The sequence below is a fragment of the Drosophila takahashii genome, chromosome 2L (genome assembly GCF_030179915.1).
Source record: "Drosophila takahashii strain IR98-3 E-12201 chromosome 2L, DtakHiC1v2, whole genome shotgun sequence".
Taxonomy (NCBI): domain Eukaryota; kingdom Metazoa; phylum Arthropoda; class Insecta; order Diptera; family Drosophilidae; genus Drosophila; species Drosophila takahashii.
Genome location: NC_091678.1, coordinates 4,378,167 through 4,396,140, shown reverse-complemented (window position 1 = coordinate 4,396,140; position 17,974 = coordinate 4,378,167). Strand labels below are relative to the sequence as shown.

The following is a 17,974-nucleotide window of genomic DNA, read 5'->3' as shown; positions in this document are numbered from 1 at the left end:
TGAAGACATTGTATTAAAGAAATAAGTAGATAAGTGCGCATGATCCACGCCTCAACAAATCTTCCCAGGCAGCCGGTGTTTCGTGCCCTGGCAACAGGCAAACAAACACTCCAGCAAACCTTTTCACTTGTATCAAAAATATATAAATACACAAATAAGCTAAAGTTTTGTAAACTGTAAGTTAGATATAATGGACGCCTCGCAGCCGACATCTGATCTTCTGGGCGAAGAGGAGGAGCTGGAAGCTGAGCATGATGTATCCTTTCCCCGCGATATATTCACCGTGGAGTAAGTATTCCCTTTACAAACAAATTATATATTATATTGATAACTTCCTGTTTCAGACACTCCTTCGGCTACGATTGCAAGAAGCTCTTTAATTTAGTGCTGGTGGATCCGGATACACTGGTCTTTGCCTCTGGCAACTTTCTCAACTATTTTAGCATTTCGCGCCAGGAGATTTCCTTCCAGGAAACGGTCTTCGGCTGTGGAGTGGGGTTTATCACGGTGAGATTTTTAACCAGTAAACGCAGAGTTTTATTAAACCCGTTACTCGTAGAGTAAAAGGGTCCGACCCCATAAAGTATATATGTTCTTGATCAGGGTCACTAGCCGAGTCGATCTAGCCATGTCTGTCTGTCTGTCCGTCTGTATGAACGCTGAGATCTCGGAAACTACAAAAGCTAGAAGGTTGAGAATTCCCACACATATTCTTTGGCTTCCTACGCAGCGAAAGTTTATTTCAGCCGAGCGCCACGCCCCCTCTTACTCCCACAATTTTGTTGTGTATATTTATACCTATCTATATGCAAAAGACGTTTTTCAAATCGGACCATTCATTAAAAAGTTATGCGCAATCAAAAATGTTATATATTTTTATATTTACGGTCTTTCAGAAAAACGAACATCCGGACTACACGGGCCTCTTTACGGTGGGCGAGAACGGGCCAACTCCCACGGTCTTCATCTACGAGTATCCCTCGTGCGAGGTGCGCGTGAAGCTGCTGAATGCAGCCAAGGCCTGTTTCACGGCGGGATCTTACAACAAGAGCGGCGAGCTGTTCGCCTCGCAGGCCGGCTATCCGGACTTTATCATCACCATCTGGCGCTGGGAGAAGGCAGAGGTGGTGCTGCGCGCCAAGTCCTTCCAGAGCGACATCCTGTTCGTGCACTTCTCCGAGCACAACCCCATCCTGCTCTGTTCCTCGGGTCTGAGTCACATCAAGTTCTGGAAGATGGCCAACACGTTTACGGGCCTCAAGTTGAAGGGCGATTTGGGTCGCTTCGGCAAGACGGACTTCAGTGATATCTATGCCATGTACATGCTGCCCGATGAGAATGTGATCTCCGGCAGCGATTGGGGCAACATGCTGCTCTGGCAGGCGGGACTCATTAAGTTTGAGGTCTGCCGGAAGGGTCGAAAGCCCTGCCATACGAAACCCATCACGAGGATCACCATGAAGAACGGTGAGGTGACCACTGTGGGCATGGATGGCTATGTGCGCGTCTGGTACTGGGAAACGGTGGACTTGGCCGATCCGCCCGAGGATGATTTGTTCGTGGAGATCGACCCGATCTACGAGTTCAAAATAGCCGACGTGGAGCTGCGCTGCATGCAGAAGATCCTGCCCTTCGACGAATCGGACTTTACGCACTACGCACAGGATGGAAACGGTGGGATTTGGTTCTGCGACATCAACACCTACGATGTTCCACAGAAGCCGCGGAAGCTGTACTCCTGCATTGGCGGCAAGGTGCTCACCTCGCAGATGTCCCCGGTGTCGCCGCATTTCCTCTGCATGTCGGAGAGCGGCAAGCTCTTTGTTTACCAGTACGAGGATCAGCGCCTCATCCTGGAGAAGCAGTTCCCGGCGGAGGGGGTGGATGTGCTCTGGCTGGATACCCAGATCTCGCTGAAAGGCACCGAAATAGTGGCTGTGTTCAAGGACGGAATCCTGCGGCAGATGTACCTGGACCTCAGCAATCCGGAGAAACCAACGATGGTTCGGGTGAGAGCCTTCAAGGCGCACACGTCGCCCATCACCAGATTGACCGTGAATCGGCAGAGCACACTGCTCCTCACCGGCAGCGCCGACATGAGCATATTCATCTACAAGCTGAGCCGGGATCAGCATCAGTTGGTGGACCTGCATCCCCTGGGATTCGTGCAGTTTGCCGGGATCCCCAACTGCTTCTATTGGCACGACACTGAACCCACTGTGGTCCTCGTCGGATGCAAGGCTGGCGAACTGTACGAGTACAATATCCGCACCGAGGTCACCGAGGAGGAAACCTACCTGTCGTACAACATCACCGAGAAGTCGCGCATGCGCAGCACAAGATTCGCTTCGATCAAGAGCCGCATTCGTCGGGAAATCCACAGGGAGAACACGAAGAAGCGCAAGGAGAAGAAGCGGGAGCGCAAGATGAACGAGGTGGAGAAGCTGAAGAAGGCCAATCCCGGCCTGCAGATTGACATGGAGTCGGCGCTGGCTGACTCCGAACCGGATGAGGAGGAGGAGGCACTTCACATACCGCCCGTGCCCAATCCAATTATCTGGCTGCGCTACACGGAGCGGGATACCATCTGGGTGTCCATGGCGGGCTACGATGCGGGCTACATCTACGAGCTGGAGTTCGATGCACCGGAACCCACCCGGGCCACCATCATAGCGGAGGGGGATGACATCGAGATACACTCCTACTGCATTATGTGAGTTGATGGAACTATATTTTTATACTCTGAGATCTCGGAAACTACAAAAGCTAAAAGGTTGAGATTTCCCACACATATTCTTGGGCTTCCTACGCAGCGCAAGTTTATTTCAGCCGAGCCCCACGCCCCCTCTAACGCCCACAATCGACAACTAATGATTTTAAGAGATTTCCTAGAATTATAAATGCAATTTTGTTGTGTTTATTTATACCTATCGAAATGTAGAAGACATTTTTCAAATCGGGCCATTAATTAAAAAGTTATGTGCAATCAAAATTGTATATATCCATCACCCTCGCACTCCCTTTAGCTGAGTGACGGGTATTAGATAGCTATTATCTCTATATCTTCCCACTACATCCTCTTCCCCAGTGACGAGTTCATCATCTTTGGCCTCGTCAACGGACGCCTGCGCATCAATTGCATCAATCCGGACAACTTTACGGACCTCTCCGAGTACCGCATCTATCCGATGCACGACTCCCTGAAGGGTGTTATACCCAAAATCGAGACCAGCTACAATGGAGAGCATATCCTCACAGTTGGCTACGATGGCAATATGTTTCTGCACAACTGGAAAGGTCCGAAGATTGTTAGGAACAAGCGGTGGGATAAACTGCCGCCTCTTCCGGAGGGAGTTACCCGGATTCCGGACATCGAAGACGAGGCACCTTCGCTGGAGCAGGAGAAGATCAATGCGGAGCTGCGACGCCAGCAGGAGGCAGCCGAGGCGCATGATCGCGATGTCCTGGACAAGATCGGCTTGCTGCAGAACGTGTACTTTGACATTATCAAGCACAATGAGGAGCTGCCTCCGGGTCTGCGGGCCAAGGACACGGATTTGCTGCTGGACCCACGGATTACGCGACAGATCAGGGACGAGCTGCAAGCCGAGTTGGATGATGTTCGAGAGGATCTGGCCTACGACCTGGAATTCGCCCAGGTGGGGCACTCGAAGCTGTACAATCATTTCCTCAAGGAGCTGGTCCAAATCCCCGTTACCGTCAGTCCTTTGCGGTAAGTTATTAGAGGATTAATATGTATATATTAATTAATACTCAAGTCAGTACGTGTTGATAATTATAGATAATTTATAGCTGACAATATTTCTTAAAAATACTACATAGTTGTTTACAAAGAACTTAACTTAACTTAGCTTTAATTGTTTTAGTTATTTATTTTTAGAAATTCTTTAAATTTAATTTTAAACTTATTAGGACTTCTTATTGATTTTTCAGTGCCAAAGTACCAGGTGTGTCCACTTTTCGGCTGCAGGCTTTGGGTGAAGAGCATGAGCAGATTAAGCGGGACATAGAAGAGCGACTGAAGCGGGAGCACGACATGGGGTAAGTGGGGCATTTCAGGGATAACAACTTGATACTACGAAACATACTACTCTTGAATCCACGACAAGCAGCCTTTACAGAGAGGATCGGGTTCCAGAACAGCCGCCAGTGTAAGCATTATATTTCTCTTAACTTTGGAGCAACTGCACCCCTATTCTTAGATTTTTCACTAGAACACCCTTTAATTATTATTATTATTATTATTTATTTACCTTCTTAGCGCTAAAGTTATCAGTTTAACTTAAAAATAAAACACTAGTCACAAAACCAAGTTTACAATCTTACAGAAAGTTTTACAAAATTACTTAAAAATATTTGTAAGTTTTGATTATTTTATAGGTAATGGTTATCAATAGTACAATTTGAATTCTTATCTATAGTTAGTTCTTGGATTTATAATTAGTTGTGTGTGGTTTTGGGTTAGTTATTTTTTAACATTAATAATAATTCTTTCCGAAACTGTCTAGCACTTCTTGTATTGTATTAACAGCCCATTATTTATTACTAAAATAAAATGCTTCCCCCACAGACTCCATGACCTTGTGGTGGCCGAGAGATCGGACGAAACCATTGGAGAGCCGCCGCCGGAGGCCTTCTTCTTCGGCAGAGATCCCAAGAGCATTGAACCGCGCTTCAGCAGGAAGATGATGCGCCTCCTGGTTCGCTACCGGAAGCGCCAGCTCTTCGAGGTGCGACGCATCTTCGACTGGGACAAGCTGGAGCGCCAGAAGCCGGACCCGAATCGCAACCATCCGGACGACGATGCCCAGATCGAGGATGCCAAGCGCAATCTGGGCGACTTCAAGCTGAAGATCGGCGCAGACTACGAGCCCAAATCCACGGAGACGCTGACCCAGAAGTACATAGAGGTCGTGGAGTGCCGCGAACAGTACTTTGCGATGGTGGACGCCTTCAATCAGCTGGTGCTGGAGCTGCGCGACCGAAAGGGCGACCTGGAGAAGTTCATCAACGCCAAGAGGGAGCGTCTGGAGGTGATCCACAGCTACCTGCCCGAATCGGATCGGAAGCCCCTGGCGGCGATGCAGGAAACGGACATGGATCTCGAGTACCCAGACCTCAATCTCATCGAGCACTTTACGCCTGGCTGTGGTGTGGAGATCGACGACATCCTCACCCTGGATCACACTGTGGATGAGGTGGGCAATCTGTTTACTATGACTCAGGGTTCGGAACATAACACACTCTGTAAAAAACTTGTGTTATTAACACGTTAAATGTCAAATTTAAGTTCAAAAAAGTTATTGACATGTGTGTAAAAAATTGTAGCTTACATATGTTAGAAACATAAATAACACACACAGTTTATTTGTGTTATTTACACGACGTGTTATTAACACAACGTGTTTTAAACACAATGAGTTTTTGACATTAAAACGTCAAAAATATATGTTGAACTGAAAAATTCACCTTTTTCTGTAGTTGAAAAAAATCATATATGCTTTAAAACGGTTAAAAATAACAATTAAGATATTCTGGCCCAATATTGAATTTTCATTTTCCCTTCGATTTGTTAATGTCCATAAAATGTCATTTTCATTAGTGTTAAAAACACAGTGTGTAAAAAACACGTCGTGTTAATAACACATTGTGTAAAAAACACCTATTTTTCACATTTTAACACTTATGTCAAAAACTTTGCTCACACTGTAAAATACAATTTTACAGGTTTTTAAAATGTATGTTAAATTCCGAACCCTGCTATGTCTTCCGATTCTAATTAATATTCCCCAGGTGATCGCTATGAAATCGCCGCTGAGCTCGACGCACAGTGCGAGCCTGCTCAGCATGCACGGATTGGATGTGCCCGAGCTGCACGAGAATGCCGCCTTCACGATGCTCCAGATCAGCAGGCTAGAACGAAGCCTTCCCAATGCGGAGCTGGCCGAGGAGCTGCTGAAGCTGCCGCCCATCAGTGACCCGGCTTACTTCGAAACGAATGAGGATGGGGACGCTCCCTACAAGATGGAGACACGCCACCGGTGGCTTCGCCAGCTCCTCGTGGAGCAGGATGAGATCCACACTGAGGTGGACGAGGAAGTCTCCCAGTTTGACAAGGCTCTGGCCAAGCTGCAGGTGCGCCGGTTCCACGTCAAACTGGACGCCGAGTTCATGAACGCCTACATGAACAGCCAGAACCAGGAGCTGTACATCCTGCGCGACAGCGAGGAGATCGAAACGCAGCTGCTCCTGAACGCCAAGACGGCGATGAGCACGCGGAATGACCTGCAGGTGGTCATCAATACCACCAACAGGCAGCTGGACGAGCTGAGGCGGAACATCGACAAGCTGGGCGAGCAGATAATAGCCGTCCAGGTGCTCTTCTCGACCACCGTCAAGGGTCACAAGTTCTTCGACTTCCTGCGGCGCATCTTCAAGAAGAAGTGGCGCCCGCCGAAGGTGGCCAAGGGCGACGACGAGTCGTCCTCGTCCTCCTCCTCGTCTTCCTCCTCCAGCGAGGACCAGCAGGCGGACAGCAAGAGCGTTGACTCATTGGACATGACCACCATCCGATTGGACGAGGCCACCTGTCCCACGGGTCTGGATAGATCGCTTTACGACCTGGCTTTCGCCATGCGGGCCGAACGCCACGAACTGGAGCGGAATGTGCGGGATCTGCAGCGGGAGGTGGAGAACAAGCGCAAGGAGATCGCCGAGATGCAGATCAAGATGAAGTTCCACGAGGAAGTGTACCAGCGGGAGAAGAACGCCCTGCTGGAGTTTCGGGTTGGTGGTTCTAGTCGGAGATTGATCCTCACTTATGTATTTTCTCCTCCAGCGCAATCGCCAGCAGGAGGTCAACAAGGTTCACATCAGCGCCATCCTGCGCATGGACCAACTGCAGCATTTCTATGAAGGCGACGACTACCGCGACCTGTCCAAGGCCATTCTCTTCGACGCCGATATGCTGGTGGAGCTGCGACGCCGGGCGGATGCTTTAAGTGAGGAGACGCTGGCCACCAAGCGCTGGCATCGCATCAACTTTATCCACCTGAGGCGCATGAACACGGACATCAAGTTCATGAGATTCGAGATAACGCGGTTGGAGGAGGAGATTCGTCAGGCCATGATGAAGAAATTCGGCATCATTGTCAATCTGGATGAGTTGGAGGAGGAGGTCCTGCGACGCTACATTTTTGAGTTGGAAACTAATGCTGAGGATGAGCTAATGGCGCTCGAAAAGGAGCTGTTGGAGAAGCAGGTAAAAAAAAAAAACGTAGTAAATCCAAAGATTTCATATTCAATCCAAATATTTTTAGCAACTTAAAATAGAATATTTTCCATATGCTAATTTTATTTATTATAATTTAATTTTAATCTTTTTTTTTAATGTTTTGAATAGGTAAAATTAATATGAAACATTTTTTAATTTCAATACTGTTTTTCTTAATTCTAAAAATATTAACGATAAAGCTAATACTTTTTCAAATAAATAAATCCTTGGATTTAAATATCTTAATATTAAACTAAGCATTTTAACATGTTTCGTATTTAATACAATGTTTTTTGTATTAAATTTAAATACCAAATATGAGATTTTGGATTCAATATGCGGATATTGAAATTTAAATTACTTAGTAGTGAAATATATTTTCAAAATCTTGTGTTTTAGAAAGAACTCTCTCGCTGTGAGGAGGAACTGGTTCTGGAGACCCAGAACAATACCGAAAAGGTCAACATAATGACCGTGCTGCGGGAAGAGAACAACATCCTTCGCACTCTGCTGGACATTCAGAACCGCAACTATGCCAAGTGGGCCAATCCGAATGCCCTGAATCTGTCCTACGACATTGAGAAGCTGAGGGGCATAGAGAAATCCCTGAAGGAGCAGATCGAGGTGGGTACTTGTTCGATTGTGTCCTTGTATATCCTCAAATTTTTACCATTAAACAGTGCCTGGAGCGGGAGATCTGTGCCCTGCGGCTCAAGTCGAAGCCTCTGCAGATCAACTATGAGTTCGAGATAGATCCCAATGCACCGCCGCAGGTGACCAGCGAGATTCTGCCCAACGACGATGTGATGGTGTGTCCGGCGATCCTCAATGTGGATGCCTACATGCTGCCACCCATGCCCGATGAGTTCATCATGGATCGCGTGCAGACGATCGTTCAGAAGAGCTTCAATCGGTTCTTTGGGAAGAGCACAACTCCGGAGAATGTGCGCAAATTTGCCCTGCGGTCGTCCCTCTATTTATGCCAAGCTGCCTACAGTTTCCAGGTGATTAAAATATTTAAAAAAAAAATTACTTTTACCAACGATCATCTTAAAGGGTCGCTACACGGATCGCATTGCAGAGTGCATCACGGAGCACCTGCAGACGATTGTGCCCAAGAAGTACTTCATCCACATCAGCGGCGAGGAGCTGCGCAAGCTCTTCAACGAGGTGGTGGCCGTATTTGACTACGAACGCTCCGATGTGAACACCGAGGAGCTGATATCCGGCATTTTCGACCACGCCAAGGATTCGCTTTGTGCCCACATCCACCTGGGCGATGCCGATGTTGTTAACCGCACCCACTTCATTGTAGCGCACATGTTCAAGGAGCTGGTCGAGGTGCTGCCCCTGGAGGAGTTCCAATCCGACGAGACCCTTCGCATGATCGTGGACGTGCTGGAGCGTGAACCGATGGTGGATCCGCGAGCCATCGGCGTGGAGCAGCTCATCGTGAGCACGCTGCAGCACGCCCAGGAGAATTTATTGGACGGAATTACGGCGGTTCCGGTTCGCAAGTTGGGCAGCTCCATTCAGCGGGACCTGATCAAGCGGCGCCAGTACAAGCAGCCCAGCTGCGAGTCGCCCATGTCGGTGCGGATCGCCACGAAAAAGCCAGGACAGAGCACTGGGCTGCCCTTCTAGACCAGTAGGTTTTTAAAGGACTGTACTCGGAAAATTAAAATACATGTTTATAAAATTTAACTAGTTTTACGTACTTAATTAGCGGTTGTCCGTTCAGATTTTTCAAAAATAACGGACAAACTCTTTCTTATGACCATGTATTTATACATATCTCTGGTAAGTAGTTAGGTTTCTTTTAAATTTTATATTTTAATTAATGTACCGCTATCTGGATATTTTGATTTGACTGTTCGAAAAGGTGACCCAAATCTGTACTCTATCAGTCTTGTATGCATTTTGAAATTGTATTTTGAAGAGGCTTAATTCGGTTTTAAATTGGGCATCGAATTATAAATAGATTTATGGTTATTTTCCCAAAAAATAAAATAAATTTTTAAGTGCTTTACCCAAAAGATTTTTTTTCAAAATGCACTCCTAAAAAGCCAGATCTGACGGGAAAACAAAGTGTCATCTCTGATTTTAAGCAGAGGACAACCCTGTTTCTGAATCAGAGAAAAGAAACTGCAAGTAAACAAAGTGCGACGACATAAAATTATAAACAGTATAAACATGTCAGCATCAAAATCGGGTCCACCAAGTGAGGGAAGTGCTCCTGCCTACGATTATCGCAATGCCGGCGATGCCATGGCCATGGTAAGAGTTAATTTAAGGATTAATAAAAAAACAGCCAATTAAATCGACCGATTTGCAGCGAGCACCTCCGCCGACCTACGAAGAAAGTCAGCGGAATGGAGGCACAGGTGCTGGGGCCTATGGATATCCACAGGGAGCAGCTGCTCCGCCCAGCCAGAATCAGTACTACGGCATGATTAGCCACCACCAACAGCAGATGCCCGGCTACGGGATGCACCACGCCAATGGCTACGGACTCGCAGGACCCAGCACTTCGGCAGGCGCCGCTGCCGCACAGGTCCTCCACCTGGACTCACGCGCCGAGGTGAGGACAAATGCTACTGGGAACGTGGTCATACCACCTCCGCCGCCCGGTTGCCTGCCCACTCCGGCCCAATGGGCTGCCATGCAGGGCCAACCGGTGGTGCTCAAGCAAAAGAAGCGTTCCTTTTTCTAGATTACACCCGGCAGACACCATTTACTCGAATATAATCATGTTGGCCCACTTGAATGTTACATAAATAAACGATGCGATCCGTTTCGTTTCGTCCTCGCGTATATTTGAAAGTTCCCTAAGCAAACGAACATGGCGCCGGTGAAGATCCACCGGCTTCGATCCTCCTACTGACTACTGGGTGCGCGGACTACTCGAAGATGTTCTCAAAGTATGTACTATCGAATGTCTGGACACGCACGAAACCATCTTCTCCGCCCGAGGCGTAACTCTTGCCGTCCGGATGGAAGGCCAAACTGTTGATGGGCCCGAAATGGCCCTTGAGTCGGGCGAACTCCTCCTCGTAGATCAGGTGGAAGAAGCGCGAGTCGAACTTGCCGGCCTTCGTCGATGTGGTGGTCACCTCCATGGCATCCTGACCGCCGCCCAGCACCACGTGATCCAGAATGGGACTGATGGCAGCCGAGTTCACAGGTCGCTCCGTCTTGTAGGCCTTCAGGCACATCAGGGACTCGGAGTCGAAGAGCTTGGCGGTGGTGTCCTTGGAGGCGGTGACGAACATGGTGCCGTCCTTGCTCAGCTGCATGTCGTTGATGCCGCCAGTGTGATCTGATCCAGAGTCCACGACCTTCTGGCCCTTGCGGATGTCCCAGATGGCAATGTTGCCGTTATCGTGACCTAAAAGTAATGATTATAAGTACATTTCATAGTGAATTGGTAAGGGAACAGTGAACCTGTGATGATGGTCTCATCCAGGGGACCCCACAGCATCGAGGTGATCTTGGACTCGGTCATGGGGATGCGGAGCGTGGGCTCCTGCTCCGACAGCGAGGAGTCGGCGTTGCGCACATCGATGAGGAACAGCTCGCAGCTCTGTCCCATCGCTTTGTCCGTGGAATAGGCGGCCTGGTTGCCCGAGAAGCTGAAGTGGCTGGTGCGCACCGACGACTTGGTCGGAATGGAGGCGATAATGGTGCCGTATTCGACGTCCCAGATCTTGGTGGTCATGTCACCGGCGCCGGTGATCAGCTTGCGGCTCTCCCAGTCGACGTCCAGGCACCAAACGGCTCCCTGGTGACCATCGTAGGTGCCCAAACGTTCGCCGTTCAGCGAGTACCAAACATTGGGCTTCTGATCCTTGGAGCAGGAGAACAGCAGGTCGCCCTCGCGGTTGTACTTGATCTGCGTTATGGAACGCTCGTGGCCCTGGAGCATCAGAGGACGCTGCAAGGGAGGAAATAAATTAGCAACGATTTTAGCAACAATTTAGACCGCTTTTAAGGTTATGTTTGGCCCGGAGTTCCCACACGACTTTTGCACTCTGTAAATCTTTGGGATTCCCGAGGAAGTCCACAGGAACTCCTGCAGATCGAAGGGAGCTGTGTACGCACGCACCATTTTGTATTATATTGTTAATTGCTGCGAGAAAACTAATATTTTTGCAACAACATCCACGCAGCACTACACGCCAAAAGAGCAAGATTAGTAGGCGGCTTTGTGAAACTGGTATATTTGGCACACACGCAAAGGGTCACACTACGCAATCTGAAAAAGATGAATACCGTTATTATTATTTAAATGAAAATGTGAAGATATGAATAATAAACCATACAAAATTAAAATAAACTATAGCAGGAGTTTGATTAAATTTCATAAATATTTACTAAAATACATATTTAAAAAAATGTTAAATTCATAAATTCTTAAAAATGCATGAACTTTGACAAACGATCCTAACTTTTTCTTGTTTAATTATAATAAAATTCTTATTTAACCTCTGCTGAGATTAGCTTTGATTATTGGAAAGAACTATAACTAAATAAGTGGGGAACACCCGACCTAAGAAGGTATTTTTAGTATTTTTGTGGTATATTCCCCTGCTGGTATTTTTCGTGGTACCGTACTGCCAATCATCTGTTTACCGGAATCGGCTTTGTGATTCATATATTTTTGGGAAGAAAAGTGCTTGGAAAGGAGCGAAACCATGGCCAAAAACACGTCCAGCAATGCGTTCCGCAAGATCGATGTGGACCAGTACAACGAGGACAACTTCCGGGAGGATGACGGCGTGGAGAGCGCGTCGGCGGGGCCGGATGAGACCGAGATTACGACTCTGCTGACGCAGGGAAAATCCGTGGAGGCGCTCCTCAGTGCCCTGCAGAATGCTCCACTGCGCTGCAAGAACCAGAACGTGAAGGTGGGTGCCACCTCCTAGTTAGATCCACCGCCTATTCCTACTAATCCCTGCGGGAATTCACAGGACCACGCCCTGAACATCACGCTGCGAGTGCTGCTGTCCATCAAGTCGACGCAAATGGACCAGGCCATCGATTCCGTCGACCAGAACGACCTGATCGACGTGCTGATGAAGTACATATACCGGGGCTTCGAGATCCCCTCGGAGGGCTCCAGTGGCCACCTGCTGCAGTGGCACGAGAAGGCCTTCGCCAAGGGCGGCGTGGGCTGCATTGTCCGGGTTTTGTCCGACACAAATCGCGCCTAGAGGAGATCACCATAGCCAAAGGCGTTCATTAGGTCACCATCTTAACCTTGTCCCTGCCCCCAAAAACCGATTTACACGCATCGCGGAGCATTTAATCAACGCAGGAATGGAGCACTGGACACCACATCCTGATCATCGTCTACGGGATTTGCCACGCCCCAGCTGAAACCCTCTTCTGTTTCTTTGCCGCAATACAAATGACGTTTTCCAAATTAGATTTATAACTGGTATCCAAGTATTAAAGTTTTTATTACGAAAGGTGAGTGGCTGTCATTTGATTAGGAGTTTTTGGGAACTGGGATTCAAATTGCATGCGTTTTATTTAGGAAACCTAAGAAGTTAAAGGCTTATCTTATCAAATTCCAAGCTATATCACTCTACATGTGCGACGTTATGCTTTTTTTAGCTGGTATAGTTAATAATTCTCCGATTTAGTAACCAAAAAAAACAACCACCTTATTTGAATCAACCTTTTCTGCTTTATTTGACTATTCAATGTGTAATAAGTGCTTTGGGTAACCTAATCGAATCAATCACGGCATCTACAACTTTTTATAAATTTAAAAAGCGGCGAGGCTCAATGATAGACAAATGCCAGGCGATTTGAAATGCAGGAGTAGGCTAAAATGAAAGGCCCAAAGAGTATAGGCTTGCATGCAATTTGATGATATTTCTCGGTGCTCGGAAGGGGGAAACATTTAACAAAGAAGGGGTTCGCTCTCTTCAAAACGCGTCTTCAATAAATAGTTCTTTATGCTGCTTATATGTGGGGATTATTAAGTCGAAACGGGTTGCTCTACCACATGTGGGTCTCGCGGATTTCGCTGATGATGTGATTCGCCCGCGTCAGTGCCTAAAAAAAGGGAATTTCTATAAGTAACTTTCCATAGCTGACTATTAATTAGTAGAGCCGCACCTTCAGCATATCTGCCGCCTCTTTTCGGCGCACTGCAATGTGATCCGACTCGTTCAGCAGTGTTTCAGCTCTATCCGACTTATACAAATGGGTAACCAGTTCGCTCTGCAAGTTGTCCTTAACGTAGTTAACCAAGAAATGCATTATGGCCTTTGGTACCGAGTCTTGAATGGATTTGCGCACAATGTAGAAATACGATTTGATCAGGCGTTCTGGAAATACAAAATCCATTGAGTTATTTTATTAAGTTATATAAGAAATCAATAACCCACCGATGACATCGCAATCCTTCTGCTCCTTGTCAGTCAGGCGACGTGGATTGTGGTTGGCCGGCACATCGGGCAGCAGATTGACTGGCTTCACTGGGCTCACCATATTATTGTGAACCGGCGTATTGCTGGCCGAGTTTTCAATGCTATCCGGACGCGTTGGTGCCGGCGGTAAGATGTTCGACAGCCAAGTGCTGGCCATCGAGGGCGTCGAGTTCTCGCCGACGTGGTTCTACAACGAAAATAGGTTAAATAAAATGCATTTAATAATACAAAATATGGCGGCACCTGGTCATGTGCTTCACTATACTGCTGCTGCTGGTTATTCTGCTGCTGCTGTGGCTGCTGCGAGGCTGCACTGTGCGCCGAGACCTGTGGCGACATGTGGTTGCGAGGCGTGTTGGCCCGCCGCTGGCCCAGATTAATCTGTGAGTAGGGATCGCTGTCCGATTTCAGCAGACTGGGCACCAAAGCGGCATCCTTGTGGAAATCTGGATGCTTGGTGTTGATGTACGCCAGCTCGATGGCCACAATGTTCTCCACCATCACGTTGGTGTGCGGCAGTCGTCGACGCAGCAGCTGGGTGACCACATCCACAATCTTCTCGTGAAGTTTGGGGAAACTGTTAGAGGGAAAATGTGATAAGTACTTATATTTAATATTCTTTAGTTGACCTACCGCAACATCTCCTGCTGCACCTCGTTGCCGCAATGCTGAACAATGCGCTGCATCTCCTCGTGAATGAGTTCTACGCAGCGCAGCGAGGGTTCCTCCAGGCGGCGGATCTGCCGCTTCACGAGCAGCTCGAACGAGACCTCCGGCACGAAGAGAGCGGGACGCGGGCCCGTTGCATTCCGTATGGCCGTGAGTATATCCATTTTGCTCAGTCCCGCCAGCGGGTGAATAGAGTCCAGGGTGCGGCCGAAGGTCTCGTGGAAAATGTAGCAGATCCGGGCGCCGCCGCACAGCTCCGTGGTCTCGATATTCCGCGCGGTGCCCTCGATGGTGGAGCAGTAGGCGCTGGCGAACTTCGTGATGATCTGCAGCAGCGTTTGGCTTTTGTCCGATACATCCTCGCCGTAGGAGTTCAGCAGCGATTGGAATTGCGTGGCCATGATGTTGACGCGAGTCTGTAAAAATAGTGGAAGTCATTTCTATTAAATCTATTTGAAATTGTACCCTTATCTGCTTTTAATCTTCTCTTGCTTTATCATAGAAAATATATAGATCGATTAAGGTAGGTTGCTCAATTGTGCTAAGATTGACAGGGAAATTTTAGGAATTTTTAAAATTTAGATACTAATTTTTCTACATTTTGAACAATATAAAATATTAAAAAAATAGTTTTATAGGGAATAATTTTTGTAATATTTTAAAATTTGATGTTTAAAGCGGAAATAGCTAGATACCTGTGAAATCTTTTAGAAAAAACACTACAAACTACTATATAATTTACCAAAACTGAAGTTTAATACTGGAAAGACTAGACTTTAAAACGGAAATAGCTAGATACTAAGAAAATCTTAAAAAAAAAAACACTATAAACTTCTATATACTTTACAAAAACTAAAGTTTAATACTTGAAATCCCAGACTCACCTTAAGATCCGGCAGGCAGTCGCGAATGTGATGCATCAGCAGCCGGTTGAGGGTCTTGGCCAGGTAGGGAGTGCCGTTCCTGGTGGCCAGAGTGGGATACTTTCGCTGCAAGAAGGCCGCCTCGTCCTTCATCTGCTCGTCAATGTGCTTCTGATCCATGATGTCCTTCTGCGAGCGATTCATCACACCGATAATGCCCAGCTTGACGGGAATGACCCGGCCGCAGAGGATATCGATGGCATCGGTGCCGGCGTCCATGAGATCCAGTTTGGTGACCACGGCCAGGGTGCGCCGGCCATCGGGATCCACGTCCTTGGCCAGCTTCAGCGCCTCACTGGTGGCCATGTCCGTGTTGGCCGCCGTCACAGCTAAAATAATGGAGTTGGGGTTCTCAATGTACTTGAGCACCAAGTCTTTGATCTGCGCCTCGATGTCCTCGGGCTGATCGCCCACGGGCACCTTGGTGATGCCGGGCAGATCCACCAGCGTCAGGTTGACCACATGCGTGGAGAATATCTTCAGGTTGATGGGCTCCGGACAGATGCCCTTGTTGCTGCCCGCCGCGCGCTCCGTTTCGTTCTCGATCTCCTTTCGGATCTCGTCGAAGTCCGTGAAGCACTTTTTGGTGTGCAGAAAGCGACCCCATTCTTCGGCATTGGAGGTTCCTAAAGGGAAGGTTTATTTTAGAAATGTTTCTTTGGGATTCCTTGATTTCAACTCACCATTTTCCGCCGAGCGATTCTCGCGATCGTCGAGGGGACTGTAAATCAGCTGGAGAATCAATGGGCGACGGGTCACAATCCCAGTTCCTCGAGGCAGAAAGGAGCGGCCTACGACGCTCTCGATCACCGAACTCTTGCCGGAGCTCTGGAAACAAAGGGTTGTGAGGAAACCGCTTCAATTGGAGTTAAAATTGCGACTGATAAACGCCGATGACCTGATAAGGAGAGCCCCCAAAGCATTTGCAACAAGGAAACACTTGGAAACCCGCAGATTAGCTATTGTTATCTGGTAACAGTTGTAATTCTTTAAAACGAACTTTCTATATTTTCTACTATTTTAAAAAATAATTAATTGATTAAATTTAGTGGAAATGGTATTATATTTAAAAGGTACTTTCAAAACTAAAAATGTTATTTTTTTGTTATTATTTTAAGTACTTTAAAAAATAATTTTTACTTTTTTATACCCTTTTAAAATTGCTTTCTTTAAAATTTAAAAGTTCTTTATTTTATTCTTAGACACTAACAACATATTTGGGATTCCAATTTAAAAGATTTATTATTAAATTTCAAGCTTATGGATAACAATTAAATATTTTTTGGGGTATACCGACAAGGATTATCCCTATAAATTCAATAAAAAAATGAAATAAACCCATATATTATTTTAATAAATCCACCGAATAGATATGAGTTACTGAGGTCCCCCTGTACCTGGTATCAATGACTTGTGAGAACATTTAGTCATACGGAATTAAATTCAGAGCGTGAATCAAAGTGCAATTAAAGCCGCGATCGAGACATACGAACAAAACTAATGGAGATACACATATCTATGTTTGTTTGCAGTGTGTTTGTGAAGGAATGTGTCACATCAGCAGCTGTTTTTTTCTTTTGTATAATACAGCGGGGTATTGATTTTCCATGGGGGCGGCAAACATTGCCAAAAATAATTATATAAACAATAATGCAGAGATAAAAACTAGGGGGTCCCGTAAAACCTTGGATATATGAAAAACACAATTGAAATGCCGGCAAACGCATTTAGTTATATAATTTTGCGGGCACTTGAAAAGCGAAAGAGTTGAGGATTAAGATGGGTGCGTAATATTCCGGTTTTTTTGGGGCTCTCCTTTCGCGGAAATGGGCGAATAACTCTTTTTTTTGGTCTACAGATTTTTCGCAATTCGCTTACCTGACTGCCGAGAACAACAATTTGGGGCAGTTGTATCGAGTCGGATCCCACCGTATTGAAGACGTCCTGCAATTTGTTTATGACCGGAATTAGGGCCTCCATCGTGCTTTGGGATGTGTGCTGGAGTTCTCAGATCGCGTTCCACTCGGTTGGCGATTAATCCGCGCTCATTAATGCCGTTCTTTTTGCGTTTTTCTGGTTGACGCGAGTACCGAAATTATTTTTGCAATATGCCAGTGTTGCACAGCGAATTTTTACTGACACTGATGGAGCTGCCACATCGCTGGAGTTTGATTGAGGGTGGTTGCTCAAAAAAAGCTATTATCGGCCCATCACTAGTTTAGAGATGCCATTATAATAGTATATAAATTATAGTATTATTTATTATTTTTTTTTAGAGACTTACATTTTTTAAATTTAGTCTAATTTGTAAATTTTTATTTCATAACTTTAGTTTGTACATTTTGGTTCTAGTAAATGTGCTTGGGAGTTGCCACTTTCTAAGCTTTTATTGCGCGCCAAAGCAAATATTCAAAAAAGTATAGTACAGAAAAACTTTTTAGCTTGAGCTTTTAACGGATTTTAAAGTTTTACCCGTTATAGAGAATATTAAATATTAAATGAGAAGTAAATATTAGCAATATGATTTAACTATTTGTTTCCTGTGCTTGCATGGAGAATGTGTTGTACGTTTGACTTTTACCAAAACCAGAAATATTTTTCTTAAAACTCGCTTTTATCTTTGTCAATAGTTTTTATAGTTATTG

The 17,974-nt window shown here is 46.4% G+C and overlaps 5 protein-coding genes across 7 annotated transcripts; 3 read left to right on the top strand and 2 right to left on the bottom strand.

The window, feature by feature from the left end:
- Positions 1 to 131: 131 nt before the first annotated feature.
- On the top strand, positions 132 to 8,971 carry LOC108064052 (cilia- and flagella-associated protein 44). The gene is made up of 11 exons (XM_017151387.3): positions 132 to 288; positions 345 to 507; positions 897 to 2,713; positions 3,089 to 3,733; positions 3,955 to 4,062; positions 4,592 to 5,219; positions 5,815 to 6,807; positions 6,860 to 7,282; positions 7,694 to 7,918; positions 7,975 to 8,298; positions 8,351 to 8,971. The coding sequence occupies exons 1-11, from the start codon at positions 191 to 193 to the stop codon at positions 8,936 to 8,938; spliced, it is 6,012 nt and encodes a 2,003-aa protein (XP_017006876.2). The 5' UTR covers positions 132 to 190; the 3' UTR covers positions 8,939 to 8,971.
- Positions 8,972 to 9,409: 438 nt separating this feature from the next.
- On the top strand, positions 9,410 to 10,018 carry LOC108064045 (DAZ-associated protein 2). Its single transcript, XM_017151380.3, has 2 exons — positions 9,410 to 9,571; positions 9,630 to 10,018. Exons 1-2 carry the CDS (start codon positions 9,488 to 9,490, stop codon positions 10,005 to 10,007), a joined length of 462 nt encoding a protein of 153 aa, XP_017006869.2. The 5' UTR covers positions 9,410 to 9,487; the 3' UTR covers positions 10,008 to 10,018.
- Positions 10,019 to 10,088: 70 nt separating this feature from the next.
- Positions 10,089 to 11,539, bottom strand: eIF3i (eukaryotic translation initiation factor 3 subunit i). Its single transcript, XM_017151379.3, has 3 exons — positions 11,400 to 11,539; positions 10,739 to 11,228; positions 10,089 to 10,682 (listed from the first exon to the last, which is right to left on the bottom strand). The coding sequence occupies exons 1-3, from the start codon at positions 11,400 to 11,402 to the stop codon at positions 10,195 to 10,197; spliced, it is 981 nt and encodes a 326-aa protein (XP_017006868.1). The 5' UTR covers positions 11,403 to 11,539; the 3' UTR covers positions 10,089 to 10,194.
- Positions 11,540 to 11,911: 372 nt separating this feature from the next.
- On the top strand, positions 11,912 to 12,770 carry Arpc5 (Actin-related protein 2/3 complex, subunit 5). Its single transcript, XM_017151256.3, has 2 exons — positions 11,912 to 12,201; positions 12,265 to 12,770. Exons 1-2 carry the CDS (start codon positions 11,989 to 11,991, stop codon positions 12,505 to 12,507), a joined length of 456 nt encoding a protein of 151 aa, XP_017006745.1. The 5' UTR covers positions 11,912 to 11,988; the 3' UTR covers positions 12,508 to 12,770.
- A 190-nt stretch (positions 12,771 to 12,960) lies between these two features.
- Drp1 (dynamin related protein 1) lies at positions 12,961 to 17,467 on the bottom strand. 3 transcript variants are annotated; one of them, XM_017151361.3, is made up of 8 exons: positions 17,208 to 17,467; positions 16,013 to 16,157; positions 15,291 to 15,955; positions 14,371 to 14,822; positions 13,981 to 14,314; positions 13,696 to 13,924; positions 13,424 to 13,635; positions 12,961 to 13,360 (listed from the first exon to the last, which is right to left on the bottom strand). In XM_017151361.3, exons 1-8 carry the CDS (start codon positions 17,307 to 17,309, stop codon positions 13,304 to 13,306), a joined length of 2,196 nt encoding a protein of 731 aa, XP_017006850.2. In that variant the 5' UTR covers positions 17,310 to 17,467; the 3' UTR covers positions 12,961 to 13,303. The 3 variants fall into 3 exon arrangements, with proteins under 3 accessions (XP_017006850.2, XP_070072409.1, XP_070072411.1); XM_070216308.1 differs by lacking the exons at positions 15,291 to 15,955; positions 16,013 to 16,157; positions 17,208 to 17,467 and adding an exon at positions 14,882 to 15,042; XM_070216310.1 differs by lacking the exons at positions 15,291 to 15,955; positions 16,013 to 16,157; positions 17,208 to 17,467 and adding an exon at positions 14,872 to 15,038.
- Positions 17,468 to 17,974: the final 507 nt, after the last annotated feature.